Here is a 12,122-nt window from a genome sequence, read left to right as displayed (position 1 = left end):
TCCAACTACTGCAAAGTAACCGGAACGTCGGGAGCATGTCGTTTATCAAATAATAAAATACGCGAAGAAACCGAAAAAATATTAGTATATATATAATCATTTATATGAATAGTCGCGAGTCACGGGAGCCGTTTCGCGGGTCATACATTATTTATCAGTCAGTTAATCTTTCCTTAGTCTGTATTTGAGTAGTAAATGAAACTCCACCTCGGCGCATATATTTAATAACAGCCTTAGTACTGTCGGATGGGAATCCTGCGCTGCGACGCGCGCTGGCGGAGACTCGCATACAACACTACATACAAACAATTATCACATACTGAAGGGTTCATAAATTAACTATTTCCATTAAATGGCTAGGTGTAGCCGGGTTATGGTGGTTATTATAATGAGCGTTAATTAACGTCTCCGAAGTACTCCTGAGCAGCCTTGCTGTCAGGTTTGATGGTCTTGGCACCCGGCCTCCAGTTGGCCGGACACACTTCGCCGTGCTTGTCAGTGAACTGGAACGCCTGCACCAGGCGAAGGGTTTCGTCTACTGACCTGGAAGTGATAATATTTGTGAGAGAAGTGTGGGAAGTTGTTTGGCAAGTCTAGCCATTTTGATAACATGTCCAATGTGGACTGGATTTATTTAAATATACATCAGAGATATAACTAATTCTGGTGACTATAATCTATCTTGTGCAACAACAATTCCTTCAGTTTATAATATTGTGTCTCATCTTTATCAAAGTCATTACATGTGTAGTGTCTGAACAGAAACTCTATTGGGAGAAACATTATAAATATTCCATTTTCCGTGCAGTGCTAGCCAGTCACTGAAGCCGAAGCTTCCGTGTCCTCACCTCCCCACGGGCAGGTCGTTGACGGTGACCTGTCTGAGGTTCTGTTTGTCGTCGATGATGAAGAGTCCCCTGAAGGGTATCCCGGACTCCTCGTTGAGCACGCCGTAGTCCCGGGCGATGCGGTGCGACTTGTCGCTGATGATGGGGATGTTCATGGGTCCCAGACCGCCCTGCTTCCTGGGCGTGTTGATCCACGCCAGGTGAGTGAAGTGCGAGTCCGTGGAGGCGGCGATCACCTCACATCCCAACTTGCGGAACTCGTCCGCGCGCTCCGAGAAAGCGATGATCTCGGTAGGGCACACGAACGTGCTGACAAACAGAGACACATATATATATATACACATTTAAGTTCAACATCATAATTAACTTTTAAATTCAATATCATGGCGATAGATGGTGAGTTAAAATAAAGTTAAAGATTAAGGAAATTACAACGTTCAGAGTGCTCTGGATGTGATGCAATGGACATCGAGATTATACTACGTAAACATAAAGACGTCCTGAGGCTTATAATGAATAAAGTACAAGAAGACATGGTATCTGATCATTAAAAATAATTGTTAAATAAATTGACTTCCCTCACTGTAACATTAAGTGGCTGTCAGCTGTTAATGGCTGAGCGACAAACATATAATGACTGCCAACATACAATCTCTGCGCCTCGCTCCGACTACATTCTACAGTAATCTCTGCTATGATTGTATGTTGCGACTAATCCTGTGTACTGTCAATATGAGATTAACATAATCACTTCATTGGCTGTATGTTTAAGGTCTTACATTTATTAGTAATGACGTCGTTTACGCTACATATTTTAATTCTCTTTAATACCTATATTTATGAATGTATTTTGTGTTGAAATCTTATGGAAACCAGTTTTTGGATCTGCATGTGTAGTCCGAGTAGGCATCGTCACTATAACGCGAGATTATTTATTGGTGAGAAACTACTAACTAACTGTAATTGTAACTTGTACTAAGCGCACTCGTTCTTACTGTCAAATAGATAACTCAACGTTTAAGACATTCACATTTCGTCCGCCCGTGGTCACGGTCGATGGATACTAACCGGAACTTCGGGAGTTTTTTAAAATAATAAAAAACGCGTAGTAATACGAAAAAATTTTAGTTTCGTTTAAACTAATACTCGCGATATTCTTAGATCTCATTAATCAATACTTTTCATATCAAAAAGTTAACATTGAAATTATCTACTGTACCATGTTTATGATATTTGTGTTGTATCATTTAACAACTTACAAGTCCAGGGGGTAGAAGAACAGCACAACGTATTTCCCCTTGTAGTCGGACAGAGCGATGTCCTTGAACTCGCCGTTGACGACGGCCGTGGTCTTCCACTGAGGAGCTTGTTTGGTCAGCTGGAGAGGCATCTTGTTGAAACTGGAATTAGGAAATAGAAAAAAATCTATTTTGGTTTTGGTCTGCATCGATTTTGACAGGACTTCCATTGGCGTATAGTTCATGAAATAGACGGTAATATATGCTGCTTGCAAATTTTTTATAAATTATAATCAAAAATAAGAATTAAAAGCGGACAAAACCTCGGGACATCTATGTATAAATATAGCATCAGTAGTTATTTATCTATAATATGTAACACGTTTTTTCGATAAATTATTGAAGTGTCATCTACATTAAGATGTTGTCGGCGGGATCATTCATCTCGTGATAACAGCCATCTTATCTCGCGTGAACTCTTAATATTCATGTCAAAAACAAATACCAACTACTAATAATGTTTTACTTTCCACTTCACAGTACATACGAAGCGCTTGGCGTCTCTCCTCCAGTCACCGATTGTAATATTTATGAATGAGCAATTGCCGACGCTCTGTATGTATTGCGATGTGAACTCGGACTAAGCATAATAAATATTTCTTTCTGCAAGTCTGTCTGTTTATTCCGATTTATCTCTACAGATTCTGACGCAACTTTTAAGGAACGGACAGCTGATGTAACGAGGCGTAACTTGGGATAGATTTATATGTTTAAGAATTTTTATTGATGTAAATAATAAACAAAAATCTATCGCGCACATGTAGTTACTGACCTCCGTCACAAAAACAATGTAATCACACGTGTGTGTGTGTGTGTGTGTGTTGTGACACCTCTCATAAGTCGTCGATGGTCAGAACGATTTAACAAGATTCCCGTTTCATACAAATAATCATCATAAGTAGGGAACGAACTTTATTTTTTCTCTGAAGGGCAGAAATGATTTTAGAATGTTGTTCTAGTGTATCATAAAAACGTCTGCCAAATATATTTTCTTTTCGCAGGGTTTCCGTGAATGTCCCCAGTAAGGATTGTCACTCCATCTTAAGACACAGGCTGTCAATATATTAGTAGTTATCTCAAATACTTTCCAAGCTCAACGCTACATACATTACTACATGCGAGCTACGATACATCTAAGGCGAACCTTCAATACTCTCTAAAACAGAACCTCTCAAATGTCCGAGGCCGGTTAATTTCCTAATCGACTTTCTATAACGACCCAATCATTATCATACGACTGCACACCAACCTAGATCCGGTGCCTAATATATAATTATTTCTCATAACTTGTACGGAGGTGGTCATAGTTTCGGTGGAGCGCCAAATTCTCACCAGTAGGGCTCCGTCCCCATTATACAACAGGTCGGTTAGGACTCCGCAGTTGAACATGTTAGTTACAATCGCCTCCAGGTTACTGACCCTGGGAATTTTCACTTCAACGTTTAATTTATTCTATTGTCTCGTAAAAATTATTTATATATCGTAAAATTCGTGAGAAAGATAATCTTTTGCATGTACGTAACTAACTATTTTTTTTTTTAACTTACGATGCTATTAAACGTAATTTAACAACGTAAACGTCTGGAATGTTCTGTTTCAAACCATCTAATCATCTGCCTATAAAATCATCGAAATTTTATAATAATGGTGAAGTCATAGATATATATTCGAGACCGTCTTTTTTTAGTACATATGGATATAATTCAGGTATTTCCTAAACCTATCAGTTAAGTCATTAAGATTAGGATCAAAGTACGCGGTGGAAACACGAACCGATCACCCAATTCATGTTTTATCACTTTTTCGTCACTTAAAAATAATGGTGGCTCTCGAGACTGTTATCAGCTGTTTAGCTTTATCAGCAGATATCTTACACTTAAAGTGTATGTATGTTTGTGCATAATATAAACCACAAACTATTTAAATAAGACTTTCAATGCAAACAATGATTACATATGAAAATTTAAAAAGTAAATGATGCAGTTACGTTTATAGTACTCACGAATTAATAGTTAATTCCTCAATAAATGTATTGTAATAAAAGTCAACAGTGATCATATAACACTCCAAACAAGGCCGCTGTTGTTAAAATGCTTGAAGTATGCTCAATGTGCCATAACAATAATATAAGTACAAGTATACCCATCAACCACAGTATGTATTGGCCCTTATTATGAGTTTTATATTTAAACTAAATACTAAAAGTCTCGAGTATCCCACTTACAAAACATTAGTGATGTACCATTATAGTGGTCTAATAACAAAAAAATATTCTAAGTGTGTCTACCCACTGCTTTCTTACAAGTTGAATGGCTTATGAGAATCCTCTGTTCATTATTTGGATAATTCTATAGCGGCCATAATAAATGACACAATAATGCAATCACCACCCGTCTGACTGACTGGGTGTTGAAAAAAATGTAATGCTTTATAATTATGACCTTCAGAACAATAGGTGAAGTGGAAAAATCAATAACAGTTCCTTTAATACTCACTATGTGATATTAAGGTCACTATACATTACAATGTTGGATAATATTGTGCAATTTACATATATATATGTGTGTGTGTAAGATCATTGAAGGAATTATAACAAAGGAACCTTTAACACAAGAATAGCTACATATTAAAAAACTATAGAAATAATGGAGAATTGAATTTACCAATTAACTGATGATTTGAACATAACAGAGAGCAAGTCCACAAGGATTGCATTGTTCACTTGTTACATAAGGCAAATCTCCATACGGCTATAAATATTAATCACCCGCTTACATTAACCTACTCCAACAAACAATTATATACTATAAGTCTATGAATAATTAATCTAAGCAAAACAAACCCAAATAATTATCTGTAGGACTACTCGACCAATATTACTAGGACTATGAAATCATTTTAACCTCATAGAAAACGGTCTCATCATGGGCAAGAGATGTTCGGGGCGACTGAGGTCGAGACTGCTGGCCTCATCCCCGCGGCAATAGCACTTGTGCTCCATAGTCATGGTCACTTTGATAACTTTGAATTAATATATTAATTAATGTGTAAAAATTACAGCTGACAAAAATGTAAATCACTCTAATTGCATGCCTTCTGTATGATTCATTCTTAAAAAACCAGTGGAATTCTTTAATAGTTAAAAGGAAAATTTTTACATTTATAAGCTAAGCGATAGGATTGAATTTTTCCGGTCCTATATTGGATGGGAATAATTTTCTATGCACGCAGTAAACATCGATACAAGTGGGTAGAGTTGTAAAAATGTAATAGGCGAAAATTCATAAGGATATAATGTATTTTTGTTACCGAGCATCAGTATAGACAAAACCATACATTTCCCCTTCTAGCTACCACCGATCTAAATCCCGTCACCGAAGTACTGAAATAATTTCAGGCACCCCACTGACCTGCCAACTAATAATTTTTTAGCGATGTTTTCATTTATTTCATTCCCCGAGTCAGACCGCTCTCGTTTTCTATTCATTTCTTGCATCATCTTAACCTTTAACTATGATTATTATTTTAATTAACGCGAAATCACTAACAATTTTAAAACAATCTAAGTCGCTTCTTGAAAATATGAAGGCATGCATAAAATTATACCGAAATTGAGCTGAACGCCATAACTGTAGTATATGTTGTGGTTAGCGGTAACTGTAGTCGTGGTTATCATTTATTGTTATATACATTTTCTAGATGAATCCAAACAGCCGATCGAGACAATGGAACTTCATAATTATGGATAATTCGAAAAAATTTAAGAGGACATACAACTATTACTATTTTATTAATAATAGAGGTTTAAAAATGTAAAAATAATACTTACATTTAAAAAAATTGCTGTGTCAAACCAATTTACAATGTCCGATAAAACCGTTGAGACCGGCGTGAAAATGACAAATGAGAGAAGAGTTTCGAGAGCAACTTCCTACACAGGACGGAAATAAAAACTTACCTTCTATAGATAAAACATGCTATTTTTTTATTACTTAACTTAAGTAAAATATATAGATTATATATCATTAGAAATATAAAATATTTTTTTATTTAAATTTTAATATTTCTTTTACATTAATTATATTCTACTTTTCCATTGACAATATGAGGCTTATAGATAGGCTAGGTTACTTGGTTTATTACAACGTCCAGAGATGGCGCTAAGCTGAAATAGTTTTTCGTTTTAAAAGTTGGTAATAATAATTAAAAACTAAACAAATATTATTAATGATTGTAACAAATGTGCTGCATTAAAATTGCTAGAAAAAGTTCTCTTCAATCAAAATCATAAAATAAATTATGTAATATTTAATAATATATTGTGTTTTTGTGACTGTTACCTTGCGACAGCACTTAATCTGGGGTATTTCGAAATGATGTTCCTTAACATTCCTCAGTTTGTGTGAGAAAACTATGGTTATAAAAATATTCTTAAGGAATGTGTCAATTTACGACATTACCAATTAAAACCTATGAAACAAATAACGATATATCAATCCATAGTTCAGGGTTACTTGGATAAACATCAAAAACTCTATAATAGGATATGTAGATTTCTTAAAATAAAAAAAACATATCAGATAGACAATATTTTAATAGACTGCTACTGATTCATACGCTTCACTTAGTCTACAAAGGAAGGATTACCTAAGCCACATGTTTAGATTATATGATTGTCAAAGACAAAACTGTACAAAAATAATTGGAAATACCAGTACACAAATACCTTCAGAAAATGAATCGTACATAGAAAAGATAGACGTCTTAAAAGTTGTAAAAGGAGTAAAAAAGACTGAAGGTAGAGAAATGGCCACGACCCAGGAGATAATAATAGGAGGCTGTTATTTTTAAGCACGTCAATACGAAATTAAAAAGTCGTGCTAGATTTTTAATTAAATTTTCGGTTAAGACATAACTCCGTTACAGTGGTCAGAGTCGGAAATGATTTCTACTCCACAAATGTGATGACACTGATGTGGAGAAGGGCCTTCTGGTAAGTCTGCAAGTGGAGTTTACCTTGCAACGACAGGACCACTGATACCTATTAGGAGGAGTGTAAGACAAGGCGGCCCGCAATCAACGAGCATCATAGTGACACTAGAAATGGTATTCAAGAAACTGTATTGGAAAAAAACAGACCTGAATATTAACATCCAAGCCATCCAAGATTCGTTCATTATTATTATTCTACTATCCGAAAGTGTCGCAAAAGTAGAACCAACGACTCGCTCACTATGATTTATGAGTTGTGAAGTTGGTTTAGAGATGAATTAATACAAAAATTATGTTCAACAGTTCAAATTATCAGATTTAGTCCTTCCTCCTTTAGACCGGCGACTTGTTGGGATGGAGATATCATAACAATAGCTGGGTTAAACTCGAAGAAAATTGATCAAGATAGAGATGAAATATGGAGAAGTCTGGAGAAGGTTTTCACCCTCTAATACGAGGTTCAATATAAGGATTCTTGCCAGACTGAATCATGTATGATAATTTATTGAAAATAATTATAATCCATTGAAATCTTATAGATCTTATACATATATTTTTTTCATTTAATTAATAATAATTATATTCATTAGTACGTTATAATTCAATATATAACAAAAACTTAATTGGCTTTAATTATGCGAGAAATAAGGGACTTTTTATTTAATTTACTTTCAAAATGAAGCATTGTTCGGGCAAATAGTTGTATAGAGGCTAGAGAGAATATCACGTGTCATGTAAAATCGATGACGTCACGCATCTTTCACTTCGCAAATTTCACTCATCGAGATACAGACTATAACTGACACTACATAGAAGATAAAGAAGTAACATTGCACAGCTTATAGTAACAAGTAATTGCAAATATAATATATTCTGAGAAGGTCATTGAAGCGCCACTAACATGTGACACTGACGTGTGACGTGACACTAAATGGGTGACGTCTATAAATTTAGTTTTAAATGATAACAAAGATATCAATCGATAGCCCTGTCTATGTTTTGAGATATAAAGCGTTGTTGATGGAACAATCATTCGTAAAGAAAAATTTGTATTATTGGGTTCGTTAAAACTATCCAGCGGCTTGTAAATTCGAAAATAAATTTGTAAATTTGTACATTTCTATTTGTTAATTTCCAAAAGAAAAATATTCTAATATAGATAGTGATTAATTTTTATTATTAGATTGTATTTAACTAGTTCACTCCCCCTACTCCGCTCGTTTATTTTGATACAGACTTATATTATGAAAGCATACAAGACGGATCTGTTTCTACTCGACAGCCAATTCATTAACCACAGAGTATTAATTTGCGTGATTACTATTTATTTGTTACTTTATGATAAAAATAACTTAGGTATAGCAATTTAATAATTCTTACCGTTGTATAAGCATCGTATAAATAGCGTGACATCGTAATTAGTTTGAAATGTTTATCAGGAACGCCGAGCAGCGAACAGCGTTTTTGTCTCTTTCTATGAGTGAAATTATGACTAAATACGATATGATAGTATGAGATTGTTGGAATAGATAATATAATTTTTTTTAAATGGCTGCTCGTTAAAATCTTACAAATCATTGTGCTTTTTTCTGTATTAGATCAACACAATTAAAATGTTAAAAGTAGCATCGCGTCTTTGTAAACGGGTTTTCTTGAGAATTTCTTTACTCTAGTAAATCCATTCCTTTCTAGTTCCATCCAGTCATCCGGAAGTAGTAATTAAAGTATATTCTCCTTAAAGCCATCTCTAAAAATTAAATCTTCACTTCGAAAATTTTATTGCAATGACTATACATGAAATTTACGAATAACTTTTTGTGTTATTTCATTCAAATGATTGATTGAAATCTGAGCTAATTTTATTCTTATTATCATTAAAATTATTGGTTTGAATATCGGCTCTGAAACGTTGAATAAAAAATAGTTATGCAAGAAACAATCGTAACGAATCTATTGAAAGTTGTAGCCATGTCACCATACCGTGTTTGTAGCATTTGTTATCGCATTCAAACACTTGTTTCTTTAATTTATATTTTATTATTCCGTTTAAACTGTTCCATGTATGAATCAAGGGTTTTGATTTGTAATGAACTGCAATGGAATATAATTGCAAACATCTGTTTTATATAACTATAAATGTTTCCCATTTAAAACCGACTCGGCAGACGTGACTTATTATGAATCTCTTTAAAAGACTTCGCTGTGAGCTGTCTCAATGACAAATATTGTAATATTGATATTGGACTTAATATATAACATCAATAGTTGTCATAGCTGTATCTCATGTCATCCCGCAGGCGTCTAAGTGGAAAATTAAAAAGCGCCGACGTGTTTCCTCGCAGTATTTAATCTGGCGCGCTTTGGTAGGCATTTCCTTATTTTCTCATCTCGTTCACGGCTCGATTGATCTCACTCCGATGACGCGCCCTTAGATTAGGTTCTAGATTACACTGATTATATTACTTTGAACGTTCACTTTAACAAATTTACCTTTGATCAAAAAATTATAAGCTACGGGGGTCGCTCTAATGGATGTAATTGGCATTTTTGGTGAATATTTTTCGAGTGTTTAGTAAAATTTTGTAATTAAAACGTCATTTGCGGACCTGACCTGGTCTTAGTAATTGAAGTGTCCGGAATTGAAGCGGGATAATTATAACGTATTGATGGAATTACTATAAACCGATGCCGAAGAAAATATTATAAGTTATAATAAATTTACAGGTGAAACCAGAAATGTTGTTATTCACGATTGATTCTCACAATAATAAGAAATACTATGGTTCCATTGCATTTAATTTCTAATAATTCACTTACGAATGTTTAGGTTATAATATTGAGTAAACAAAATATATATTCGAATTTTTAATCTGTGTGAGCTGTTTGTTTATTATTATATAAATGAAAATGAAACTCCTTTAGAATCAAAATAGCAATACAACTCCCAAAAGCAATTGTAATTCTAATTTGGAAGGTATTATATGGTTATGTTACTGCTGTTTACTGAACTCGATCCTATGCTAAATACATATTAAACTTTGGACATGGATTTACAAATATTAAACTGAATCGTCTCACTTCTGGGCCAGACCCTCGTTAGGAGATTAGGAGGTGCAGATAAATAGTGAAAGATGTAAGTGTTAGTGAATTAAGTTTATGTTTCTTAGGACTATAAACTATATTTTCTTATAGTGCGGATCTTTGGTTCAATCAAAGCGTAAAATATCTATAAGTGTGTCTGTATGTAGTATCATTCCTTCTAAACGGATAGAACGATTTCGATGCGGCGTTTATTTCTAAGGTTCAGCAATGGGAGAGTATCAGCTCCTTTCCAAAGTAATTTTTGACCTACTATAGTTCGATAGTGTGTCGTGTGGGTTGTAAAATTTAGTTATGTACTTGTAATCTTGTCACTACGTTAAGTTCTTAATCATTAGTACTTTGTGTTTGTAAACACCCGAATAGCCTGTGTATAAAATTAAGTGTTTGTGGTCTTGTTAAGAATCCTCTAGTGAAATTATTCTATTCATTTAAGTCGTTGGTGAAATTTTTGTCATCTAAATAGAAAATGGGAGTTGCAGGTGCTTGGCTTGTTTATAGCCGGGTATTGGTGTTTTCCTATATAAAGAATCAAAAAAAGGCTGTCTGCGGCTTCAAACGACTTACTGACGATCCAACCAACCACCAGACCGTATTTTAGAAGAAAAACGAAATTCCAGCTGTAGTGGCCTTAGATTACAAATAACACTTGTATTAAAGAGTGTCTTAGGGCCCGTTAGTTTAAATGATTTTTGAATTTCGTAAAAAAGCTATGTTACCTTGCATTTATTTTTATTCTATTTATAAATCTATTTTTCAAATATCAGTCCTCGTTTGCTTCTAGGAAATAAATCTAATACATTTAGTATTTCCTTTTACGTTACAGCATTCATACGTTCTGAAATGTAAGATGAATCTTTTATTTTGTATAGTCGTTATAAACATGACTAGTTCGGAACAGTCGAGTCGTGGAGCGGGAATAATAAGATTTATAAAGAAAAGGGAAACATCTTCATTTGTTGTGAGGATAACGAATATTAATGTTACAGGAGAGATCCCTGTGAAGTGAGATGAAAGGGAATGCTTACTACCAGTCGAGGAAATTGCGTCTCGTCTTTATAATAATGAACCAAATCAAAGTTTAAACACAACGTTTAGTTAAACGATTCGTTATCTGTGAACTACGATTTATGATCTTCAAATACCATTTGGCTTATTGAATAAAATAATTGTTTAGCGTACCATTCATTGTTAATAATATATCACGAACAAAATCTCGGGAAACAGCTTGTGTTGATTAATACACTTCCAACGCTATCATCATTAAAAGATTAATTTGTGTTGAGAGAATTAAACATAGATCTTTATAAATGCTCCTTGGATTGATGATAAAAAAAGCAAATTGCAATCGCTCCGAAGTAAATATTTCTTAATACAAAAACAGCTGAGTTCATATTGTATTTTTTGCACAATCTATTTGACTCTATTTGGAAACTCGGAGGGTGGAAGTTCCCAACAAAACCTCTCATCTTGAAGCGAGAGAATTCGCTGAATTTCCTTTAATAACCTTTGTTCCTGTTTGAAACTTTTATAACACAAAACAATTCATTCAGATTGTACTGGATATTGAATTTTTAAAGAGAAGTTAAGGATTCGTAATGATTATGTCAGGGTTCGGCCGAGGCTGCTGACGTATAACTTTCATTTGAATTCCTAACACACATGCCATGGGAAGTAACTTATTAACAATTTATTTAATAGCAATATATTTTGTGTTGTCTGAAAATATTATGTAACAGAATTATTAATAAAACCAAGCTTAGACTAAAGTATCAGTAATGATTCTTAAAATTAATATATATAAAATATATATACAATTATCTTTAATTGAATTACTCATTAATTATCAATGTAAGCAAATACTTTACTAACATTGTATTATAAT

The 12,122-nt window shown here is 33.9% G+C and overlaps 1 protein-coding gene across 3 annotated transcripts; it reads right to left on the bottom strand.

Moving 5' to 3' along the window:
• Positions 1–208: 208 nt before the first annotated feature.
• Positions 209–6,108, bottom strand: LOC116767026 (peroxiredoxin 2). Of its 3 annotated transcripts, none has more exons than XM_032657186.2 (4): positions 5,976–6,108; positions 2,108–2,248; positions 849–1,157; positions 209–543 (listed from the first exon to the last, which is right to left on the bottom strand). In XM_032657186.2, the coding sequence occupies exons 2-4, from the start codon at positions 2,236–2,238 to the stop codon at positions 396–398; spliced, it is 588 nt and encodes a 195-aa protein (XP_032513077.1). In that variant the 5' UTR covers positions 2,239–2,248; positions 5,976–6,108; the 3' UTR covers positions 209–395. The 3 variants fall into 3 exon arrangements, with proteins under 3 accessions (XP_032513077.1, XP_061382742.1, XP_061382741.1); XM_061526758.1 differs by lacking the exon at positions 5,976–6,108 and adding an exon at positions 5,557–5,657; XM_061526757.1 differs by lacking the exon at positions 5,976–6,108 and adding an exon at positions 5,050–5,162.
• Between the last annotated feature and the right edge of the window lie 6,014 nt (positions 6,109–12,122).

This window comes from Danaus plexippus (assembly GCF_018135715.1).
Source record: "Danaus plexippus chromosome 3 unlocalized genomic scaffold, MEX_DaPlex mxdp_25, whole genome shotgun sequence".
NCBI classification, from domain to species: domain Eukaryota; kingdom Metazoa; phylum Arthropoda; class Insecta; order Lepidoptera; family Nymphalidae; genus Danaus; species Danaus plexippus.
This window is presented reverse-complemented; position numbering and strand designations above follow the sequence as displayed.

Bases quoted from the DNA above. Each gene is read 5' to 3' on its own strand.
- LOC116767026 (XM_061526757.1), bottom strand. From the start codon at position 5,153: ATGACTATGGAGCACAAGTGCTATTGCCGCGGGGATGAGGCCAGCAGT. The intron at 2,249-5,049 runs GTTAAAATGATT...TCCTAATTCCAG, and splicing joins ATGAGACCGTTTTCTATGAG to TTTCAACAAGATGCCTCTCC. The intron at 1,158-2,107 runs GTAAGTTGTTAA...TCTGTTTGTCAG, and splicing joins TTCTTCTACCCCCTGGACTT to CACGTTCGTGTGCCCTACCG.